The sequence below is a fragment of the Anopheles gambiae genome, chromosome 3, assembly GCF_943734735.2.
Source record: "Anopheles gambiae chromosome 3, idAnoGambNW_F1_1, whole genome shotgun sequence".
NCBI lineage: Eukaryota > Metazoa > Arthropoda > Insecta > Diptera > Culicidae > Anopheles > Anopheles gambiae.
In genome coordinates this window covers 48,905,129-48,931,022 of record NC_064602.1, presented here as the reverse complement: position 1 = coordinate 48,931,022, position 25,894 = coordinate 48,905,129, and the positions used below count along the sequence as shown (strand labels likewise).

Here is a 25,894-nt window from a genome sequence, read left to right as displayed (position 1 = left end):
GTGTCGTTCGTTTGCTGAATTTCGGGAGAGTTTAATTTTGCTTTGACTCGTAAATTAGTCTCGGTCATTCATATACTAGTAGCAAGCGTCCAGTAGGTGTTTGCATCATCTAAAGTGGATAGAAAATTGATATGTCTTCGAAATTTCGGTAATAATACGCAGCAGTCCAAATCTTTCCTGGATATCTGCTTTGGCAGGTGCACTTATGGGACAAATTATGGGTTTTTCTTCTTATTTCTCTCGTTCTCTTTCAAACTAAATGCATCAAATGCATTGAAACTTTGGACAATCTGTTGATGACATTATTTGATAGACAGTAGAAGTAATTGTATTTATCTATCAGCGCTACTTGCATTATCAGAGCAAAGCAGAATTCACATGTTTCTGTATTTTGTAGTGAAATTGTGTTTTGAGACACAGCTTATCCCCATTACTTCGTCATTGATTTAATTTCAATCATGCGGCTCATTTTCTTATTTGACAAACGGCAAAAAAAAAAACAATTTTATAGACCATCGACCAACTTGAACAACTTCTTCAAAGGGCGATCGCGTAAAACAAAACGAGGAAGGTTAAACACCTTCATTCCTATCATATATTTACACATATCTACAAGCAAAAGCTGTAAAATGTACGTCTGTGTAAAATTAATTGCTGTACAAAATATAATCCAAGCGCAAATACATCAAACTCAAGGATATGATGATTTCATTTGAATTTACATTCGCTATTACTGCTGCTGTTTTCTCTCTAATCGCCAGCTGAACCTAAAACGACAACAATTTAAATAGACAGAAAAGTTTCTACAGGACAGGCGTCGCATACTATTGCGTAGCATTTGCACGCTTAATTAACTAGAACAGGCACGCAAGAACGTTCGTGTTCATTGTCAATGTTGTGTCCTTTCATTTGAGATGTTTTTTTTTCTTCGTTTGTAGTTTGAAGGATTTCTCGTGTGCTGCATACTTCTTTCGTAATTTAATTCATTTCATCAAATTGTTAAATTTGTTTTCAATGTTTCCTTTACTTTGCTCCTTCTTATTTCATTACCATAATTTTATGCTAATAGTTGTATATATTAGTAATCACAATACGTTTGCTATATTTTCTTTTCAATTTTCCACGTTTTAGACACGACTGCCAGAAGTTGAACAGGTTTGTTTGCCAGATTTCTTATTTGGATACGACCATCTTGCCGGTTAGTTTCATTTCAGCAAAACCAAACAACAGCAAATTTCAGTATCGCTTGCAATTGCTAACGATTGATAGGCTGGTATTGTTAGACGTTTATCGTTTTTTTTTAATTAAGTACATTAGATCGGCCTGTTATCTCGCGGGAATTTGGATCATTTGCATTGCTGCTCCATACAGGGCCATTCGCAACTACATTTGTGCAGTACTGCTAATTTATACTATTCACTACAGTTGCAGCTTTTAAACTACACTTTTTATTTGTGATTACTTGCAACTGACTGCTTGGTACCTCTAATCGTGTGCGACTCCCGTTCCGTGTTTCCGCTTCTGCTACGCAACCATTTCAAAGCAATACTTCCATAGCTATTTCGGCGTGCTTTTTTCCGGTACGGGGAGCCTAGCACAGCCAGCGGATAGATACACTACAGGTAAAGCTTTATAAGCCATATCGCTGATCATTTTATTTTCCATTTGTTCGGGTTAATAGTAGGTTAAGCTGCTTAGGTTGTTAATAGCAATATTGCGTTTGCTAGCAGATAGATTGGGCTAGTTTAAGTATAGGTTTGCCTACCGCTCGAATGAAGCTACTCCCTTCGTTACAAATACTAGCAACATTCTCTTGGATATGCTGTTCTGTAGACAGAACTGTGTCGTACAAGTTTAGGATAAAGTAATACCGCAATAACGATGGAGTACATGAGAATATTGATTAGGACGCTTCTTTTTGTAAATCTCAAATCAGATAGTTTTCTATTGTATCGGAATGAAACTGGATTTTAAACGTAAGCATTTCTACCAGTGTCAACTTTAGGTAAGAAAACAAATTGTAGAATAAGTTCACTTAATCGCCCGTTCGTTGGATAAAGTAAGAAAAAAAAATAATCATATAATAAAATGCTGCTCATGAGAATGTTTCGTTCAAAACTACGCTTAAGTACTGTTACAGCACCGTAGCTGGTCGCACGTAAGTAGATATAGTCCCAGAGTGTAACGTGTCTGGCTTAAACAATAAATCGCAACGTTTTCGAGGACAAGTCGCTCGTCCCTTGGTTCCCGGGTTCGGCAAGCTTTCCATCGATGTGGTGCGATAACAATCAAATAATTCAGATACACTTAGCTACCATTCAACGATTACCCCAAAACATAATAAACACCCCGAAAGCACCAAGGAAAGGCGGAAGCGCACGGAATGCGTTTCCACTGTTACGATGCTTGCTCTGTCCTTCGGCCCAGAAAAGGCAATAGGTAGGCAGTAGTGACGGAGCAAGCGATCCAGCGATGACACTGCACTTTACAGATGCACTTGAAACGTCTGGGCCGGAGGTTTTGGGGGCGAAATGAAAGGGTTCGTGCTATGTATTTCCGGCTTCGCTACATCCGCTACCCATTCAGCGTCAAACGGATCGGCAGCGTTCAGTGACTTTGCGCGGTTGTGCAGTGAAGGGGCACGCCGTGGAGAAGGGGATACGTTCTTTACAATCTGTCCCAACCATTGTTCTGGATTAGGCAAAGGCGATGCCGTTTCGATTGGAACGACTCCACTGGACGAGGAGGATGTGGTGGTAGAAGCGACCGCTATCGTTTCTGCCACTGCTGGGAAACCACCGCTAACGGGATTAATGGTTGCGGTACTATTGCTGTTACTGCTGTTACCACCGGTACTGCCAAGGCTGTGAGTCGTATTATTACTTGCACTACTGCCACTGTGACTACCAAGGGCGGATAGATCCAGCGTTTGCTGCTTGTTGAGCGGCGAAATAGATCGTGGTGGGATTGTTGGCACGACTGATAGCGTCGGCAAGTTCGGTAATGCCGGCTGACCGATATCGCTCGGACCGTTGCGAGCCAGTAGCCCAGGAACGTAACTATTCATAGTCACCGATGAGGAAGTTGCCATTGTGCTAGAAGTGATGTTTGTAGTGGCGGTTGTGACCGATGATTTAAGATGCAGCTCTTTGTTCAGATAAAAATCATCCGTATCGTTTTTGGTAAGCAGCGACAATCCCTGGCTCAGTTCCTGGCACAGCTGACTAACGGTGTCCGTGGGCTGCGGAGATACCTCCGGAATGGGCGAAACGGTCGTCCGCTGGGGAGTGCCTGGTTCGAGAAAAGCTCGCTGTCGTTCAGCATTGGACGGAAGATCGTTTATTCGCAGTGACATTTGACGTTTGAACGGGGAGGCCGACCCAATCTGCGTGAATCCACGGAAGCTTCCCTGACGTTCCAGCATCGAGGGTGTCGCGTGTGGTCGCTCAATCGCGAACGGATTGTACGGTTTCGGCGCGTTGTTGTTCTGTTGCGGGGCAACAACCGCTGTATCGGTCCCACCAGCCAGTCTTTCCGTCATTGTCTGCTGCCTGAAGGAGCCGGTACGCGTAAAGGTGGAATTTTTCATATCAAATGTCATCGTGACACCGCACTCCTTATCACGGCGCTGCTTGCGCTCCAAGCATACTGCGAACGCACAGCCGACCGCATGAGATAGTCGCTCACCGGAGTCCTTACTGGCCAGGAAACCGTGGCACATCCAGCGACGCGTTGTGCCATCCCGACAGATGTAACTAAAGCCTCGTTCGTGATTACGATCCGGCGCACAGAACGAAACCTTTTCGATAGTTTGATCTACGATCAACCCCTTAGTATCATCCTCGACCACGCGAAGTCCATCGCCGCTCACATGCAGCTGAGCTCGTATTGCACGTCTCCTCGAGTTCTAAAAACATATAAAACACATACATTCGATTACATTCTGCTACATATTGCGATGGATTTGACTTACCCGTAGCACCTTCAACGCTTCCTCGCACACCTGCATCCCACGAGATTCGAATACTTCTACGCATCCCAAGTACTTCACCGAGAAAGTGCATGTAGCCGAACGGACTGCCTGCTCGTCCGATTGCCATTGGTGGGGCTTTGCCGCCTCTGGAACACGGTCCTTGCGTCTACGGAATGAATCTCGGAATGATTTGCGCAATCGATCCATTTTTTTAGGCGATCGTTTGCTCTGTCGGAATGAAGCTGATTTCTGCAACATCGTAGGTAAAGCAAACAAGCAAATCTCATTATTATTTGACAAACTATTACAATTGAAACGATAGAATATATTATGTTTATATAGTGAATATATGTATATATTGTGAAAGGATACACCGACATTAGTATTGTGATGAGTGTTGAATTTGTACTAACCGCATTTTTTACATCTCCGTACGTTCCGCGGGTAAAACCGCGCTCCAGAGGTTCGTGTGATGAATTCGAATTACCCATCTTGTCGCTGTTCTAGTGAAGCAAATCGGCGCTTACAAAGCACTCGAGGTAATTTCTTCTAATATTGGTGTAGAGCGATTCTGCTCTTTCCCTTCGAGTTATTTCAACCTTCAACGACTGAACTGAGGTAGGAAATTGTTGTCTTCCGCGTGTGCTAAAGCCTTCACTGATTAGCTGCTGATTTATCACATTTAGAAAAGCACGTTAAGCGTTTGTAAAGCAAAATCGCTCAAGTTAATTCTGCTAAATGGTGTGCTTTACAACGGTACTGCTTCTTTCGATGTCGAGGTCGTTTTGCAAGTATGGCACACTATGGCTTGTTGTGGCCAAGGGTTGTCTCACTCTCTCTCTCTCGGGTGTGATGTCTTGTTGCAACACAGGCGCCCAGCGGCAATCGTAAAGTAACGACGGATCGTTGCAAGTTATAAAGCACTGTCGCTTAAGATTCAACCGAACACGGTGGTTAGGAGCGTGAAGATAGAGCGAGCTTTGGTCATATTTATGTCATGACTCATAAGAACCTGTCACTTTGTCTGGTTTCTGCTGGAAGGTTTTCACTGTAAAAGAAAAATGCACCGATTGATGATATACGTGAGAGCGTCGCGGACGTGTGAATAAGTATTCGATTTGTTTACGCCAAGAACAGCAATTAATGTCAGTTGAAAGATAGCACACCGAATTTCTTCAGGAAATGTTGAAAATTTGTAACTAATGGATGTAAACGAGAATACTTAATTTTGCGTAAAAATAACTTTACCCTGAACAGATTATAATATTAGCTTACTCGTTTAAAGAAAACCACACCAAATCACGTGTATCACGTTTCGTAAGCCATAGTAATTAGGTTCGTCCGCACCTGCACTGACTAATAATCCATGGCATGACGACAGCATTCCGTTACCGAAATGTAACTAGCACTCTCAGATAACAATGATCCGAAAAGTATGTTTCTGCCTGGATCAAACATTAAACGACTTTTATTGCCATATTACACATCCCATTTACGGCTACGAATTGTTATAAAATTTGCATTGTGCGATGGATTGTGTGTTAAATCATACGACCCATTCCTAAACCGAAGGTAGCACCTATTTCAAAATGCATAAGCGTAAGAAACCCGCAAAAGTATTCAAATTATGAGTTCACAGGGGGGGGAATACGCGTATCGATCCAGTGCGGCGCGATTATGAAACGGTGATCGATAATTGTATTTCCGGATTACCCCTGGAATAGGATTTACGCTCATCAACGACAAACTACATCGCTCATTGAAACACTGAGAAGCTATTTCACTTCTTGTAAATGGGCGTTTAAATGTGAGAAAATTAGATTCAAATCCACTTTCACACATCTTATCCTGCAGCAGTTGTACTGCTGCCTACGGAAAGTAACCTTCCCGCACATGCACTTCTTAAGAAGAATGTTTATCACCAACACAAAAAAACGACGATCTCAACTAAATTATTACCACACTGTTCCATATTCCGCTTATACCCAGTTGCTTGCACCACTTCCTACTAGTTAATGGGATTTTTTTTTGACAACGGAGCATTCCAGCTTTTTCTTCCTAAAACACCCCTTAGGACTGTTTCCGATCTCTGCACTGATCACTTACTATTGTAAAAAGAGAAAGAAACATCCCTCCAGCTAGTTGGATGGGGTGGTTTCCTTTGAAAAGCTTGCCGCTTACTTGTTCCCGTGATATGGTGTGTACGCGACCCTGACACCGTCTTGACGACGTCAGCTCTGCTATGTCTACGGCAGATATAATACACCCGCCGCGTACTAACGAAGGTATTGCTGCCGACGTTCAAAACAAAAAACGCCCAGCCGCTGCCGCTTGCTTTGACTGCGTTCGTAAATGAAACGCACACACGGCAGCAGCAGCAGCAGCAGCAAACCAACAGAACACTCAAACACGGCGGTGGTTCGATAATGACGTCGCGCAGAGATGTATTCGAGTGGTGGCGTTAGGCTTAGCCGTGTGCCCTCTCTCACACCAATAGCGCGAGTACTCGGGGTCGTGTGTGCGTGGTTCGAATGTGAAACCTAATACTGACAATGTGGCCACCGTACCGAATGCAGCTTATCGAAATAACCAAACACAAATTGCTGTGTTTTTTTCTTCTCTAAAAACTCTCTCGCTCTCTCGTGGAACCTGCTGCCGTCTTTGAGCAGTGTGGGTGATCGTGTAACGTTTTACAGCCCTACCCTTCTTGCTATGGTAACGGTATTGGCATGTTTGTTTCGCACCAATACACCGGTAGTATGGACGCTACCCAAAGCTTACCTGACGCCACACACCACACCACTTCAACGTTCAATATCTAAATGTGCGTCTAGCTCCGCTTGCAGAACGGACCCAACACTATATCCACCCAAGAGCTGGAACTGTTTTACTTTTTATTTTTGATTTTATAAACTATTTAACGGATGGAATTGGAATTTCTCCGGGAGTATCTTATAAATTGTTCTAATTGTATTACTGCACTTAAGATACGATATAATGGAGAGGATTTTCTTGACTATCCCAAAAGTAAAGTCATTCGAAACGCCATCTTCAGATTGATGTATTCTTTGTTATTCTAAAAATATTGCAACTACTCTTCACATAAAAGATAAGTAATCTTTCATTCCCATGTTAGATTATTAGGCCACTAAAAATCAGTTTAGCGAATAAAACATACGTGTTTATATTTGAAAGAAGAGGACTCAAGTAACCAATACACAACTTTAACGCTATAAGTAAGACTGTACTAAGAACATCATTATACATTGTATGTAATGTGTATATGAATTTCCCTCGTCTCCGGGACAGTTTGCGTTTGGTGCGTCCACGAAGTCGCGACAAATTATGTAACAATAGTTGCTAAGCCATGATGACGCCGGATATCATTAGTGTGCCCGGAAGGTTTACATACAACCAAACCATTCTAATATGCAAAACATGATTAATGGGATAAGGTTATGGAAGACTTTAGCCACGTCGAGAGAATCACCCCATTCTGGGTACCCCTTAATTGTCCTCCTTCATTTGTTTCTAGCCGAGCAGTATGTATGAATTGACCTTTCCTAGGTGACCCGCCACTCAATTATTTGACCATGCAGTTCATTACCAGGAGAAAGTAAACACAATCAGAAGACTCTGCTACAAGATCGCAATAAAACGAAACACAAAATTCACACGATCTCATCATTCCTGAGCCTTTAACCGTTCCCCCTCAAAGCAAGGAATCGAGGATACGATTGAAATGCATATGTGTAGGCCCCTTCGGTCTACTGTTTCAATCGTTATTAGATAGAACTATGTATCGCATGCATTGCGATACAGCAAGCCTACGAAATTCCCAGGGTTTCCCCCGCGATGGTAGAACATTTCAACATTGCATGCAGCACAGGTCGGTAGAACCCGACCAATCAGCAACACGACGACGACGACGACGAGCAGCTACGGCGAGGGGCCACACTAATGCAATGCAATGTTGGGTTCTTGTGCATAGCCGCATGGTGGTGGTTATATCGATATGTGTGGTACACAGCAATGCAATGGCAAATATGTACCCAATCGAAAGTTAACCAAGGAGCCCCCGATAGACGAATGGTAGAAGGTCGAGACCGACGCATGGTTTTAGGTTACTGGTATGTGAACCTTTTAAGCGATTATCATGCAGTATTAGATGGATGGTTACCCGAAGGGGTTTTGCCTGCCGTGTTGGCGCAAACCGAAGGCCAGGCATGGTTTCTTTACATTGAATTTCTTTGTTCTTTGTTTCGAACATTTTAGCCAATTTTCAAAAACTGCAAAATATAATCCTGTAGCATCAACATTAACTATAAATAAAAAAATATTGTCATCTAATACAATAAGGGCACAGCACTTGTTACGGAGCGGAAACTGTCTTATGAACTGATTTGTTATTTATCATGAGTCAGAAAGTGGTAACGATCATGCCACACATACATATACCACACACCACTACAACTCTATCGCCTATATGAAGGCGAGTCATTTCGTGCTTGAATGTGAGAGTAATGCAGACGCCCCCTACATTAAAAACCGGATTTCCTTCCTACAGGAAAACGAACTCCATCATCATCGACTGGCGTAGAAAATCACCATCGGTTCGGTTCTGCAGCACGCAAAATCTTAACCGAGCTACCACAACCTTTCCACGAGCGGCATCACATCCACATGAGGTAAATAACAATGAGTATATGGCACCGATTTTCGGAACAATGGTCGTCACAAACCCTAGCCCTGGTGCCCTCTCCCTGTCAGAGCTGCGTTGACGAATAGAGAAGGCTGTGTGTACGCTCTTGGTCGTTGAGTATTATAAATTCGCACCGAGATGCCAAGAATTCCCACCAGTCGTTCTTGTGCGGCTCGTTTTCCCACTCTCCTCAATGCACAACGTGAAGAAAATCCCAACATCCTTATAAAAGGTAGGGAGATGAGATTTTGACTTAGAACTTTCCCCTTCCGAAACTGGCGTATTATTCACAGTGCAATCGCTTGCTCCAGAAGCCCGACCGGCCGCACTACATCGCAAAGGGGGAAAATAAAACCCAAATCTAGCGAATTCCTTCGTTACGCTCTTTTCTCCACGATCGCTTCGTCTTCATCGTTTCTTTTGACCTTCGAGACGGCGACGCGCCTGTTGCTGATGTCGTTGTCGTAGCAAACGGTATCAAATGATGTACCGAACGAGAAAGAAGGAGAGGGCAAGAGCGCCTTTTTTGCTAATTTATGCTTGGGAAAATTTCACACCAACCATCATTTCCCCCTCCGGTTAGGGTCGACGTCTTTGGCATGGCATTTTCCAACAACTAAAGCCAAATAAGCTTGGACGCGTTTTTAATCAAACTGTACTATTGATAATCCCTTCTTCCCGGCCGAAGAGAGTCCCGGGAAAGGTTGGGAATTCTTCAAACACCCCATTGTGTTCCGGCAGCTCAGCTCATCCGTGAGGTTCTCCGTGGTTCAAATGAGAAACACATCGGTGGTCATCCATGAGGTGGTACAATTTGAATGATGTGAAAATTCTTCTTCTCAAACGGGACAAATTATTACACCGTATAAATACTGCATATCCCTGGATCGTGAGAAAGAGGGTAAAAATTAAGCATCTGTCCGATTTCATGCAAACGTTCTTATATTTTGAGAAGCATAAATACTTTCACTCGTCTAAACCATCCCAAATCAAACCATTTTAAAATGATAATCTCAAATACTCAAATAACTAAAAGTAGCCAAATTTCCTTCCCCGGACTGTCATTGACCTCTGCCTCCGCGTCTGGGCAGTCTGCATGACACATTTTTTGTGTGTCCACCAATTGACACAAGCTAGACCCCTTCCTGCCGGAAGGAGGACGATTATGACCGTTCTGCTCAGCGAACCGAATCCGTTTATCCCTCCACCACATTGCTGCCACGCCGAGGGAAGGGTGGAGGAAAAGTATGTAACAAAAAACAGAAGCATACGCATACTTCCCGCACAACGACACAACTTGGCCCAGCAGTGTGATGGGAGATCCCACCTACCGACTTCACTCACCACGTCACTTCAGAACGGTGGTGTGTGCGCGCTGGTGGGAAAATACTATACTCCGAACTTCCCTTGTCATTACTGGTATCCGCATATGCTTCTGCTGCTACCTCTGATGCATGCCTGATGACACTCCACCACCACACGTTTCATAGGTCCGTATAATCGGTGCAATATTGGAATGGAAGCGAGTGACAAGCAGCAGCAGCAGCAGGACGTCGGTGGTAACCGTGACGCCGGGACGCTATGCTTCCTCGACCATACGGTGTGTTGTATTCAACCCGCTGTTGTGTAATTTGAATTCTCAATTCTGTGCCTTTTTTCTTTGTTTCTTCTTTATACAATGACCTCAACTCTTTGGCTGTCACTTTGAGGTCCGCAGCATTATGTGAATGTGTTTTTTAGAGAGAGCCACAGAAAAAAGGTACCATCTTGGCAAGGGCAGACAATAATTAAGCAGATAAAAAGAACATTTTTGACACAACTTCAGTTTCAGTTTTAATGACTATTATAACATGATTAGCCTTCAGAATCACATTAGTTTGTTCACCACGCTCTGTGCACGCTACACAATCCGCACAGTGGGAAAGCAACCAAGAACACGTTTCACACATTGGTGGTGTGTGCTGCGACAATATTAAATCACGCACGTGTCACAAGAGAGTTTCCGGCTTAGTGCCGGATTGTGTGTGTACATGAAACGTCTGCCGGGAGATCTCCTATCGGCCGCACGGTCACGGATTAGATGCAATCCCCTGAAGATGGCCTACAGCATCCAACGACTAAATCAAGACGAAAGCATATCACTTCCATTTGCTTGCGATTTGCTGTGAAAAATATACAAGCAAACGAATATATTCCTCTAGCCAAAACCTATATCATGCAGTGAAAGCATAATAATTCCCTACGTCTGTACACACCACCGGTACGTGATTTAAGGGAACTTTTCAATGCACATTATTCCAGTGTGGAAGCGGCGCGCGAACTGAGTCGTGTGCCGAGATTCTACGACATTACGCCCCTCCAGCATATCAACCCACTAACTAACTAGCGCTACCACCACCACACGGGTAACGCATAATTTTCACACATTTGATGAGATGCAAGCGCCCGTAGTTTTCCGATTTCCATATTCGTCTCGCTCGCTTGAAATCTAATCTCGCCTTTTTTGAAACCTATACAGTGGCGTTGAAAAACTGGGGACCCTTTTTTAAGTTGTTTTCCCAAACTTTTCCCACCTCCGTTGATGCTGTTTTTTTCTGTCATTTGTGAGCCAACTAAAAAGGAAATGAAAACACTTCTCCAGCACGGCGGCAGGGTGGGGTGATGGTACTTCAATGGGAGTCCTTGAGATTTGTCCCCCTGCTGCACCATCGCGACCCTAGTTATAAGGGACTGAGATTCGAGCGCAGCGCTATAGAATAGCTCGACTAACACACCTAACTGGTTCATAAATTACAAACGAATTAATAACCGTCGCCTAAATAGTCGATAGAAAATCTTGAACTCCTACACTCAGCTGCAGAAGAAATCCAATCCCAGCTTCGCGTCTCTGAATTTACTTCCTTTGTGAGAATTGGTTCGAGAGAAAGAGGAAAAAAAAGCCTACGGGAAAATTGCCTCTGAATGCAATCCGGAGACCCCGGTACGCGTCTTATCGAACAGGGAAATGCTTCGATTCGAAAAAGGGAGAGCCACAATAACAACAGCAAAAAAGCATATGGTGGTGGTGCGGTTGGTGATGACCGTGCGTCCCGGGGCCCGGCGGATGGTGGTCGTGGTCGTACCGCTTTTCATCTGTTTCAAATAGGGAGAAGAGTGCGATGCGAGTGCGAGGGATGCAGTTTTCCATCATTAAACAAAATAAATAAGCGTGGGAATTGCGCATGTAAAAGGGGGAGGGTAAGTAAAACGTGGATGCGAGAAATCGTCCGAAGCCGTTAGTGGCGCGAACCACCAACCCATCGCCGTTTTTATTTTCATGACCAGCTAATTATTGTAATTGAATAAATTTGTGCATGTATGTGTGTTAAAGAGATACGTGAAAATGAGAAAGTAATAAAGTAAATGTATGGAAACTGTATCCATTCCGTACGTAGGAAAATTCTGCGTACTTGTGTGAGCGAATGTTAATTTACACACTAAAGTGGTACATTTTAATATTTTAACATTATTTGCTAAAGTACAAATATTACTCTGCAGTCTAGTGTGGTTGGGAATCCAATCACTTGTAATGTGTCGAGATCGATCGAGTCTCTGCTTGGTTCTCAAACGACAAATGAAAGCAATAACACTTCTTCTGTCCTTCTTCCCACGCTACTTCCTCTCAATCAATCAATCACTGGTGACCCGCGCTCGCCCAGCGTCTATATAGCCCAAGCAGACCGTCTTATACACACACCATTGTGGTACTCCCTCCTCCCATCATCCGCCCCTTACCAATCGAGACGACGTTCAATATTTCGTTCATTCACCCCGCGCTGCTGCAACTGGTGCTGGTTGTGTATCAATAGCATGTGTGGCGGCAATGGGAACAATGATGCCGGCGGAATGCAGTGCGCAAAAAGTGCATCGATACAGAATTGGGTCCACCACACAGGAGGGTGGCAATGGTATGACGTGTATCGTTGTGGCCGATGTCGTTCCACCATCATCGATTCTGTACCGAATGCTCCACACGTTCTTCGTTCGGGCCGGTGAGAATAACGAACAACAAGGGGGATCTTCTATCGGCAGTGACAGTGACGACATTACACTAGCCAGCGACCAGTTGCAGGATATCCTGCTGATCCTTTTTGGCATCAATTGGAGAACGTGTTAATAATTGCTTCCGCTTGAGCTGTATATATCATGTAAAATGGGGTTTTGCAATTTTCATCTAAATTGTATTTTCCTATCCCTAAAATAACACCACACACACACACCCACAGAAACAAAAAAGTAATTGAAAAGTGGTAAAAAATCATTCTTCATTAAAAGGTTTCCCAATCAGTACGGAAGGGTCAAGTTGCTAGCCTGTTATTGCTAATGGTATGATGGCGGTACATTTCCAAACCTACTTTAATGTAGCGCATTATTGAATTTCCCTAGTCGGGTGGCCAACAACAGGTAGGTTAGCTGGATGCCCAATTGATTTTGGGTCAAAGTAACTGTGAAGAGCAGTACCCCTTTTTTATGAGCCGACACACTCCCTTCACACGATGCGTGTAAATTAGGTTGCTCCCTTTATTTGGCACACGAGCATATAACACAGGGAGGTAATTTTCATCCGCCACTCGAGCCAGCTTTCGCCAGACAGACAGAGAAAGAGAGAGAGAGAGAGAGTATAAAATAAGAATAAGAACAAAAATGGGTTGAATTTGATAAAAATGTTTACTTCTATCCATCGCCGCCTCAATAGATGTGCAATTCCAACGCTAACCGCACACCAATTGTGAGGAAACCAGCACCTTTCCATGGAGTGGATTGATTTGCAAGTTGTTGCTGGCTGGCTAAATTAACAGCAATGTTCATTGAACCGTCTAACAGATGTTTCTAAGCGTGTAGCTATAAAGCATGAATCGTGAATGATTAGGACATACAAGCACCTGGACATGAAACAGACAATCAAAGGTAACATATGAATCAACGACTTAAGTGAATATTTGAAACATGCACAACAGATTTAGGCGGAGTTGAACAGCCTATCTGGACAAATCTTAGCTAAATACATTAAAAAATAAATATCCATCCCGGTGTTACACCGTACCAACATTGTTCATTTCCTATATCCGTTATTTGATCTTTACCCGCTAAACCACATCAATTCTCAAACAACCCACATTAACACACACCCGGCCAGGTGAATGTGATGAGTCATCGAGAGGGTGTCATTGAGCTCAATACGGATTGAAGTGAATCTTCCTCCCCTTTTCAAGCGATGAATCATTCCCTCATGTCTCATCGACGGGAACCACAACTCCATGCTCTGCGTTATGCACTAATAAACTATTAGCATTCCAGCATACCACGGGATTTGATATTAGTTTTAACCACTTTAATGTTACTATACTGAGTCACAGAGAGAGAGAAACACACACGAACAAACACAGATTGGTGATTTTGAACCGCTCCATCTATCGTGCCAGCATCGTGGTAGTGGCGCAGTGTTTGATGGTTTCACGCGCGAGGGTGCTAGATACAAACTACCCTCAGCAGCATGCCCGACACCCCGGCTTATGCTTCCGATCACTGTTAATTGTGTTAATTAAGTAGTGCTGGATTGTTAGGCCGGCCGGTTGGCGTGACTCCCCGCGTCCCGAAACACTAGTAGATTTTCTTTCCGTTCGTAAATGCCACCGATCAGTCAGTGGCACAGAGAGCAGGCTAGTGATACAGCCGCACGCAGTGGTATTTCGCTTGAATGTCGATAATTAATTCAATTTCGTCAAGGACAGTTCCATAAGTTAACTGCTGTGTTCGACGCGTCAGCAATGGAGCGCAGATGCTGTTAGCACCCTTTTCTTTTGCCACCATTAATTTTTGCTCTATTCGATTTTTATTGTGCCACCATTTCCTCCGTATCACGATGCGAGGGGAAATCGTTTCCTTTTTTTAACATAATTTAATAAAGCTAGGCTGGGAGTCAAATATAGAAACCGATTACTGGCCATTAGCTACTCATTGTACGGGTTGAATTTAGAAAAATCGCATCAAACAACAATCGTCAAAATTGGACTAAAATGTTGACACACAAAAAAGCTGTTCTACAAATACATATAAAAATGTAAAAAGAATGTTTGTAGCGTAACTTAAACAAAATAAAATTATTAAATAAAATAAAATTAAACGTATTGAATCATCAAGTAATGAAAGAAGATAAAAATATATGTCCATAATATAGATATTTATAAAACATTGACAAAAATGTGCTAAACTGACCTTATAATAGTAAACTGTTTTATGTAAACTGTTATAGATATAAACACATCCTGTAACATGTACAGTTTTTGCTATTTTCAAGGTCCATGGACAAGCCTTCATTGCGTATGGTCATGACACGTGTGCAAATCAGAACGAAACAAATATTTCCCCTTGAAAATAGCATATCGCTTTTAAACATCACTACATATACAATATCTCTTCCTGTCATTGAAGTCTTCTGATTCTTGAATTATAGTGAAATCAAAAGTACAATAAACCTAATGCCAAAGAAGCTCACTCAACCAACAGACACACGGAGGAAAAGTCAACTGTATCAGCTGGTCCTTACTCGTATGCTGTGTCTAGCCAAAAATGTTCCTTGTGTAATACCTTTTCTGCCCTCTTTCTTCGACGCATGCCGTAAATATGTGTGAGCAGATGGTGCCGGCCCGCTGCTGTTGAATTCTTTCTCCATCTGCCTTCTGTAAACTGTCGGTTTCTTCTCGTCCTTTGCAACCATACTGTTTCTGGGTATGTGCTGAATATAGAGCACACGACAGCATTAAACCAACAGTAAACATCTATTGAGCATTACTCCTGTTTCTCATAAAAATTTGAAACAAGCATCAGATGATAGGCACGGCAATGTCGTAAGTTTCGTTTAAGAAATCAACTTTACCGAGAGCCGTAGGCGGATAGAGTAGTATCATGCACGTTTCTTGCTTTCTTGCACTGTATAGGACGACAAAGCAGTGTAAATCATCCGGAAGGATGTTTGCACCATCGATTACAATATCCGCCGCAGCAACATTACCGTAACGTAGCTCCTCTCGCGGGGGAAAATCAAGGATGAAATTCCCTCGCACGAAAGGAAAGCCATCTAATGAACCGTAACACGGGAGTCAACTGTTGCCCTTGAATGGTATGGAAATGGCATTCAACTTTGCAAGGGTTCACCGACAAATAGACACCCCGAACAGGTGTTGCCATATGATGAGTTTTCCGGCTTATAGATTTCCACGTGCTTTCCATCTTGACATTGTTTGGGTTTTGTATTGGAGATATGAGGCTGTAGAAGGTGCTCTACACTAGTAGGATTTTCTATTAAAACACAACACAGCAAGCTAAAGTGATTATCAACTATAATGAGTAACTAGCAGGAGAAGCATTGAAATTAACAACATTTACATTCACAACCATACAACTACCTAACACAAGCAGCCAAGTCCGCACGCACTTGTGTTGATTGCAACTGATTTTGCACACAATTTCATTGCTCGTTCGACGAACATTGTTGCATACGGTGTTTCAACCAAATTCCATTCCACATTCTTCCAAATATGATTACATTCCCCTGACAACCATTCACCATTGGCGATTCGAATGCTTTCTAGCTTAAAACATGATTCATGCAATGGCCAAACCACGAAGATCTGCACGCACAAGCCGTCCAAAACCGACCCCAGAATGGAGTGGGGTTTGCAAAACGCAGCCGAAGAAAACAACGAGAGTACGTACACACAAGAAAACACATCATCAGGCCCCAGGTGGTGATGGAAAGTCCGCTTCTTGCGTGGCAACTTGTTTTGCAGTGCCTGCAATGCAAGCAGCAACACCAACACTACCACGCGATCGAAGAAAAAGGTGGCTCCAGCCAGACACACTGGGAAGGAACCGTCCACTTACTACCCTTTCCCGTGGCTCAAGCCGGAGCCCCGGTGGTCCCCACGAAGCAAACTAAGCCGGTCAAACAGGTTTTTGCCCACCTCTTATCCGCGCAGACCAGCCAACATTCCTGAGTCTTGCGCATTGATCAACACAACACGTTCCAAAGACGGTGGTGGTGTGTGTGTGTACGTATGATTGAAAGAGGCCGATCTCGAAAAGATGAAGCAAACAACCTACGAGAGGATGGTGTTGCACTCTCGCAGCTTTCAATCATTTCAAACTATAATAATATTCACGAAAGTTTGAAAGATAGTGTTTAATAATTTAAATTTATAAATATACTCCAGTTCGAACAATTTAGATTCTTCACACTCAATGTCACTCAGCGCAAGTATCTTAAGATTAACACAGACACTCTTTAACTCGCAACGGTTTAATTTCTGCAAAATGCAGTTAAACATTCGTTGTTAGCCACTCACTGTCCTCTTACAGGAAAAGGAAAAGCTCCAACCTAACCTTCAACTGTAACCTGCACAGACAAAAGCGAGCTTCCAGTTCACGCCGCACATATCTTCAAACTAAAGAATACAGCTCGTTATTTGGATACATGGTTGCCTGAAAAATACGCTCTTAAAAATTTGTGACCCCCTACCACAACTGCTCCGCAATGTGTTTAATACATTTATTATTACACACCCGTCATAACACACTGGCAAAACAAAAAGATATGGCTCCTTCGGGCGTATGTTCCCAGGCATTTCAAAAAAAAAAACGAGCAACGTGTGTAGTGTAGTTCGCGCGCATTGCGCATTCGAGCAACAGGGGCGTACGGGCTAGAGTCAAAGTAGCCATATCCAGACACTTTTCAACCGCTAAATTGGCACCTCGTGTTCGCCTCATCTAAGAAAACCTACAAGTTATCAGTGCAAACAAGCGCAATACGGCTATAGAAGCAAAAGTATGGGGCGGTACTGGCCAGCCGCATCATCGTATCTGCACAAACCGTGTGTGTGAGGATGCTGTGTGCGGCGGCCGAGTAAGATCTGTGAAGCCGTGAAGGTATGTTATCACTCACCCACTGCTCACAACATGTGTCATCAACCGGGCCCCGGCCCGCGAACCAATATAAGGTCACGTTATAAACGAATTCCAAACAACAAACGCTATCCACCGGGGCCACAAACGTGCCGTACGGTGGATTGCTTCTTCACAGAGCAAATAGCGACGTTTGCTTAAGATGGTGGGCGAGATTTTAATGACATTTACAACCGCGAGACAAGCAAAATCCAGCAAACCCGTTGTAACCTCAGTCGGACAACACCGTGCACCTCTCAGATCAACTCAATGTAAGGTAGGAAAATACCCAACCAGCACCCGGGACAGTAAACCGATAAGAAACTTGCGGGTTAAGCTGAACATCCTATTTCCCTAGAGGGATTCATTCACCTGTTCCACGTGCTTCGCACGCATCTCCGGTGGATTAGGACAGATAAATATGGTGTGACACGAAAAACAATTCATTTTTGTGCGGCACAGAATCGCAAACACATCGTCTTCCGGATGAACGACATTGAAGGGTGAACGCGTGTTGTCCTGCGAAAAGCTCACAGCTGTAACCGATCCTAGCCGAATGAGGTGCAAGAGAGCTGGTAGGATTATCGTGTCGTAGGTTTATTCTTAATCTGGACCTTCGAGTTCTCATAGAAATTGAAGGCTAAAAACCGCAAGAACTAATCTATCCGCAAATCTAAGAACCTTCTTCATCTTGGGTTCCACGCTTCCCCGTGGATCATTCGTCTTAAGTAGGATATTAGGACAGGAAAAATCCTTTGTGCCGGGATCGGATACCAGCTCCATTGATCTCGTACGATGGAAATTAGCAAAATGCAAAATTCTGTTTGTGCTGCATTTATCATCCCTAAAACCAGTTAAAGAGAATTTACCGTGACCATGTTTAAAAGGCAAAGCATAGCTCAACAGATCTCTACCTACAAAACGGGTCGTCCCCAACCGTCCAACAACACACACACACATCATCCTCATACCGTGGAGAAGAGTTGTCGTTCGAAGCGAGAACTACGTCAGCATCCGTGGCCCTGGAGTGGTGTAGTCCGGTGTGTAAGAAGAAAACTAACACTGGAACCGGTTTGGGCAGCCAATACAGCGACGAAACGGTATGCGAAGCCATGAAAACCAGCTTCAACGAGGGTAGAGCGTGCAAGAAGGTGTTCCAACATCCCTCTCCTTTCCTCGGCTAAGATCGAGTTCTCGGGATAGAGAGTTGGTTGGTATTCAACGAACCGAACGTGATATTCACCTATAGCCTTGTGATGATGAGGTTCTGAAGATCGTCTGCTGTGATTCAATCCGGTTCGATACTTCACGACTTCAAATGCAAAACATGGGAGGATCGGGGGAGGGGTGAATGATGCTGATGCTTAGAGGTTCGATTCCAGGTTTCGATCGTTCCAGGAAACGCCTAATTGACCGGAAGTGGTGAGTATTTTAAGTACCTGCGCATAGCATGGGCCTCGAAAGACTGAGGCGTATAATTTAAACATAAGGGTAGAACATTTTCCCAACATTTTGCACCACTCCTGGTATGCGATGATCGACATCTTCCTGCAATTCGCCAACTCGACCAGCAGATCCGAGCGGAGGGACATCGAACTTTTTGCAACAGGTTTTTTTTCTCTCGTTTTATTTGCTTGCTGTGTTGAACGACGACTTGTGCTGTAGCGTTTGTGCGAGAGTGTGTGTGTTTTGCTATCTTCTATTGTGCTTTAATGCCCCTTCTTCGTACGCTCTTTCAACTGACGTTATTTCGTTCGCGTTTTTGGCTGTGCCGAAAAATGATGAGCTTTTTTGTTACCTTTTCGTCTTTGCCAGAGCTCGGAGTTCCTCCGGTTGTTTCGAGATTTCGGTTTTCCACAACAAGCAGCCCCGATAATTAATGCCACGAAACTCATTCACTACCACTGCGCGCGGTGGGACGACGTTGATTCACACACAAATGTGTATCCAGGTATCACCAAATTTGCTGCGCACTCGGGTCGGTTGCATTACGATTGAGACGATTTCTTTTCTTTCCCACAAAAGACACGCACTTTCGTTTCCACAGTTATTGCAAGATACGGAAAGGTTGCTGCTGGCACTGCCTGAGCTTCGGGGCACATAATTGCTATCGATTTCATAAATTCAACCCAACCACTAAGCAGCTGCCCGATAAATACATGCTACGCTCATTGATCATGATAGCCAGCAACTCAAAGGTTAGACGCGATGATCATCACTCGCGGGACTGGATGGAATAGAAAACAATCCCGAATCTAATCGATGCACACGGATGGTTCCGATAGAAATTCCATAAACGCACTCCGGTAGCGATTCACAACATCGACTACACGCTCACACCGCACGAAACGCACTACCCGAGTGGAAAAACAGCGCTGTGGACGTCCGCGGCAACGAAAGACACGCTCCGTACACGCTCCTCCGAACTACCTCAAACAAAAACTATTTCATTGAACGGCGTGCAAAACGAACGACGCTGCCCGTAACGGTCGAACTTGAACCGTTTCTGCTGCACCACACTAACACCACCATGCAACGGTGCGCAGCAGCTGCACGCACACCTTTACACGCAGTCTGGATATTGAAACGTTCACGCACACAGCTGCTTACACGCACGCAAGAAAGGGAACGGCTGAGGCTATGATCTTCAGGGCGGATTTATCCAAAACAAGGGAATATCTACCTATAATATTTGTTTTTGTTCAGTATTAAAATGGATGTTTCACCAAATGTTATCTTTTGAAGCTTACACATTTTGTCTGATCATATGCCGATTTAAAATTTAGTAAATGTTGGTAATGATAAAGTTGCTCGAAATTAGGCACAGTGAGACACACTTGCTGCATTTATCACCAAATAGTATACAGGCGGTCCCCGAGATACACGGTACCTCTTATACGCGGATTCGGAGATACGCGGTTTTCTAAATTTCACAGTTCTTTGAGCAAATTGTACTGATTTGACACATCCATTGTGAAATACCAAATAATTTCCGTATTGATCGAATGTAAAATACCATTTAAAAAGGTTTCAAACTGTTCAATTCATTAGAAACATATCAAATAATTAATTTGGTGGCTAAAACCATCCCCTACTTGCAAAATTACACGAAGATTAATGATATTTTGGCTGAAAATTACGAGATTCGACTTACGCGGAAATTCGAGATACGCGGTATTTTGCGGCCGTTTTCGGTCCCCATTAACCGTGTATCTCGGGGACCGCCTGTACTCATTCTATTTATTTGAGTAATATTTGAATTTGTTTTACAACACGAGAATAAATTTTTATATTAAGGTTTTATATTAAATTCAAGATTTGTTTTTAGGTATCGGCAAACAAGAAAATTTACATGAGCTAAATTAATTTTTATTTGGACAGAACGAACTGTTTTGCACCGTTGTGTCCGCGCAGGTAGGTGTGCGATTCTCACTGTGGCAATTTCGAGCTCACTTCTCATCTTCTCACTGTTTTAAACTGCACAATGATCAGTGATCTTCTACAATATATTTAAGAATTTTAACAAAAAATAAAATAGCATAAAATTTATATTTTTCAACATCTTTTTCATAATTTTTCAGAGAATCGAAGATATTTAAACGAGCAAAATTTTGTTCTCAAAATCCAGCTGAATACCGATAATACATTCTTCTCTTTCTTCCCTAAGCATCTAAGTGCATAAGCCGTTTGAAATCGTGTTTGTTGCACATATGTGTCTTTCGTTATGTTGTTTGATCGTGCAGTGCGAAGCAGTTGAACAGTAGAAGACCGTCCGTTTGCTGGCAACATCGTTCGGTCTGTACACCGTTGAATGAAATAGTTTTTGTTTGTGGTAGCTCGGAGACAGTGTGCAGTATGCAGTGTGTCTGATTTCCTTTTTTTAACGGAATAACTGAGATTTTGTTCACAAACACGTGTGCTCGTCTAACATATGTCCCTGAGTACAACTTGTTTACTGCTGGCAAAAATTATTTCATGATCTTAACTGTGTGAGGAGTTTTTACGAATTTGTTTTGAATAATGCTATCAACTATATCGAAGGATTGACAAATAAAAAGAAATAAATAAAGGGAATAAGTATACACACGTTTCAAACATTATTCTTTTCTAGGATTGTTAATGTGCGCAATTATATATGAGGATCTTACAAATTCAAAATTCTCAATGCACTAACCAAAATCGAGGAGATGTTATATTTAAAACATACTCCATATGTTTATTTAAAATTACGCATCGTTAATAAAATATATATATATCTTTCTGCTAGGTAAATATATCCATGACACAACAGAGGTTTAATTCTAGTGGTTGTTATTTTTTATTTGAAAAACATTGAATTGTTGATCTAATCTACACCAGCAAACAATTGTGTAAATCCTACCAACCTTTTGTTTATTTTCAATGATTTGATGCACACATTGAACAATTTGATTATTGAAATATCTGATTGGATTGGACAAATACATCTTTGAGTTGAAAAAAAGAATTTAATACGATGAAACGCCCGATCCTTACTAGGAAGTGATTTGTGATAGACTTTATTCTACAACCTTTGCTTTGATTTGTTTTGTAATCTGAGAATGCGTGCCCCTATTAGAATACAATGTATCCTTCATTTTTACATCAGATTGCTTTACGCAAGCTAGCGGCTTATTACATTTTCTTTTAAAAGTTTCCATCAATCGCATTTTTTGATCACGTAAAATATTGGTCCCCGGACGTGCATCGTAGAATTCAGCCGGCCATTTCTTTCGATCATACAACCGATGACTAATAATCAAACAAGATAAGATAAACGAATAATCTCACATATGTCAGATAAACCATAGTATCGTCTTTAGAAGCTGATAAAATAAATCAATGAGATGAGTAATGTAGAATGTTGCATCGAAATTTGAGCAAAACTTAAGTGCCCTTTTCCATGTGGTTGAGAAAGAAGATTGAGGAAAAATCTGTTATTTTAAAGTCATAGATCACATCACTAGATTATTTACCTGAAACAAGGAATACCTAATACCAGACTAATTCCGTCAATAACATTTATTGGTTGCACAAAGTTTCAGAAGTTAGACTGGGTAGTGATCTTTTCTGTTTTTTGATGAATATTTGGTAGGAATACCCTTTTTATTCTTTCATTGAGATGTAACTTTGTTTTAATTCCACATCATCTGACAGTTTTCACACTGATAGGAGTGTTATCCAGGCATATAATTAGAAACCAGTTGTACAATAGCCTATGCAAAATATGCTTATATGAAAATATCTTCGATTAAAATCATTTTTATAAAAAGCTATAAACTTTTGTATATTTTTTTTCAAATACTATGCGATGACCATTATATAGCTTAACGCTTTCCAAGTGAACTTAAAATACAACCAAAGTTTAAATACCACGTCGGAATGTTTTAAATGAGCTGATCTTCTTCAGACGACGGAATTTGTCTGGTCGAAATCTCGTTTACTTAGTTGGTCACGCACTCATGGTTACAGTTTCACGTTCGCGACTGGTTGCTAAATTTGATAGTGTACCGGCCTCCCCGGATGCTTTGCTTTGAGTTACAATTATAAATTTGCTTCCGGTTCGTTGCACACCGTATCAACTAACAGGAAAGGAAGTATAGTACAAGAAAAGTGTAGAACACAACCGTGTAGTGGTGCTTGCCTCCGCACTGCATGCTGGAGAAATCGTTGCCAAATGCCTCCCACATGGTAGCAGCAATGTAGGCAGGCATGGAGGAGGTAGCAACAATGGAAAAAAGGGTGCGACAATGTCAACTCGTTTATGTTGGCCAAGAGATCGGCTTGCAGTTGACATTATGGTGTCGTTTTGTTCGTTTTGCATCAGTAAACCCTAGTGATTGCTAGTGGTTGCCCATGTGTTTGCTCACGCCAAAAAAAAAAAAATGGCACGATCAAAGAAACTGTAGTAACATCAAACCCAAGGATAGTGAGAGAAGTATAGAAAACAACGTACGGAACACATGGCCACCAGCCAACTGCTGGAACCGCTCACGTATTTTTCGCTCGAAAACAGTTCCTTTTCCGAAGCGACATATGATGACGATGATGGTGATGATGATGAAAGATGTGAACGGAATGGTGCAGCAGAAGCCACCCATGGCACAGTGCCTTGTAACGGTCGGCGAGCAAAACGAGGTCAACTGGATTACACAATTTGCACGACACTGCAACTCCAAACTTCAAACTTGGGCGGCATGGGTGGTTAAGACAGACCGAGATTACTGCAATCGCAACCGAACCATAAATGGTATCCTAGTAACACAGCGGGATTTGATCAGGGAGGCGGCGAGTTTCGCGTGCAGACGGCACTTGACTTTTCGTTTGTGCTGATTTCATTCATAATTTTGCTCTTCCTGTACATGGACAAAGTGACCGGGTTGAAATGATCTTTCCAGTAATGTAGATGACTCGCTGGCACGCTGCTGCTTCCATCGATAGTGAAAGGAAGACGCGAAAAGTTACATAACGATTCCGGCGAATTGCAAAACCTGCCGAATGTTTGTTTTGTGCGGTAACTGATCCCATATACTGCTTGAAGAACGTTTGATAAATGAGGAAATATTGTGCAGCGTTCCTATGGGTAAGTCAGGTGTATCCTTTCACAATTCTACATTATTTCAAAGCATTTGAAAGCTGCAAACGAAACTTACCTGACCCGTCTGTAGGGTTGTCGGTGTGTTTGGCGATGTGTTTAGAAGTTATCTAGAAGGTAGTGTTGTGGTTGCGCCGTTTGCAACGCTGAATCGATTCAGCGATAATGGGCTGAACACGAGCAAGGGGCACACAGCACAGTGCATCAAACTCACAGGAGTGGCCGCAGGTGTGTGTGAGATTTCGAAATCGTGCGATACAGCCCAATGGTTGTGACTGATTACGGCCACGTTTCGATGTGTTGTTGTTGGGGTTGTGGCGTGTTACTACTGCTCCACTACACTGAACCGCTGAAGCAGTGAACGAACGAACAGCAGCAGCAGCAGCAGCAGCAAAACTATCACAATGCACTATGCAGGCGGTATTTCTCACACCATTTATCACGAGCCTTTCGCTTGGTTCACCACACCTGATGATGACGTTGAGAGGGCAACGAGGGCGGATACGATTACGGCAGGGAAGGAAAGTGTAGCATATCTCGGCGGCTTGGCTGCTTATTTGTTGTGTACCAATTAAAAATTCGAGTTTCACTTTTGATTCACCGTTTTACCCGCTTACAACTGCTTCAGCACTCTTTCTTTTCATTCATTCCCACAAACCCAAGATACGTAAGCAAACAGGCAATTTTTTCAAACCCTCAACACAATCTCGATTCGACCGAGCAAAGCGGATGTGCACATAAGTATGATTTTCTCTCACAAATCACAAGCCGCCAGGGATCATTGCGCTGGAAGTTTTGTTGTTTTTCGGGCACTTGACGACGAGTAGCCGCACACAGTGAACACTTTGCACACCAACACACCGATGCTCCATGCGGGCTTTTCCGGCGATGGAAAACTCACGCTCCAAGCACCAACTCGCTCGGTCACACTAGCTCGCAGTTAACCTTTTCTCCCGCCTGGTGGGGTAGAAATTCGCCTACTGTTTGCGATAATCACAAATTGGACAGGATTGGCAGCCTATCGTGCATATATGACTGCACGCACGACTACCACGGCTGAGACACACGGAACAATTCCAACGACAAACAGCGATGCTATCGCGATGGAACGGTGGAACCCGACAGCATGCGCCAGCATTTGTTTGTGTGTATGCAAGAAATTTTCATTGCGAGCCTGACGTGACGAAAAACACCCACTTACCGTACCGAAAAGAGTGAGAATTTAATCGATACACGGTGCTTGGATTCTAGTCTACTGGCCATCACAGGTTACTAGCGATTTTCGGACTGGCACCGTACCCGTACCGATACCGTCGTGGCTCCGACAAAAACGCGCTCTCCTTGTTCACGAATGCGTGCAGCAGCTGCCTTTGTGTGGTGCAGCTATGGGGGAGAAAGAATCGGTAACTCGAACACCAGCGATCCAGGCCACCGCAAAGCTATTTTCCGTACAGCTCCATGCCAGCACCGTAGGCCAAAGTAGGCATGGAAATCGGAGCCGATACAATTTCCACCACGCTGGTACGAATTCGCGAGCAAACGCCGTGAGGGGTGGGCTTAAACTGAAAGAAAATCGCATCCCCACGATATGTGCGTGCGCGTTGACTCCATGTAGCCTCTCCGTGAG

General features: G+C 43.1%; 1 protein-coding gene across 5 annotated transcripts; it reads right to left on the bottom strand.

The window, feature by feature from the left end:
- Positions 1-1,004: 1,004 nt before the first annotated feature.
- LOC1279586 (protein numb) lies at positions 1,005-25,829 on the bottom strand. Of its 5 annotated transcripts, none has more exons than XM_061655361.1 (4): positions 19,453-20,131; positions 4,387-5,021; positions 3,974-4,222; positions 1,005-3,907 (listed from the first exon to the last, which is right to left on the bottom strand). In XM_061655361.1, the coding sequence occupies exons 2-4, from the start codon at positions 4,462-4,464 to the stop codon at positions 2,486-2,488; spliced, it is 1,749 nt and encodes a 582-aa protein (XP_061511345.1). In that variant the 5' UTR covers positions 4,465-5,021; positions 19,453-20,131; the 3' UTR covers positions 1,005-2,485. The 5 variants fall into 5 exon arrangements, with proteins under 5 accessions (XP_061511345.1, XP_061511346.1, XP_061511347.1 ...); XM_061655362.1 differs by lacking the exon at positions 19,453-20,131 and adding an exon at positions 6,080-6,923; XM_061655363.1 differs by lacking the exon at positions 19,453-20,131 and adding an exon at positions 6,155-6,923.
- Positions 25,830-25,894: the final 65 nt, after the last annotated feature.

Coding starts and splice junctions, on each gene's coding strand:
- LOC1279586 (XM_061655361.1), bottom strand. CDS start 4,464: ATGGGTAATTCGAATTCATCACACGAACCTCTGGAGCGCGGTTTTACC. Junction 4,223..4,386: donor ACGGAGATGTAAAAAATGCG/GTTAGTACAAAT, acceptor ACGATGTTGCAG/AAATCAGCTTCATTCCGACA. Junction 3,908..3,973: donor AAGCGTTGAAGGTGCTACGG/GTAAGTCAAATC, acceptor ATATGTTTTTAG/AACTCGAGGAGACGTGCAAT.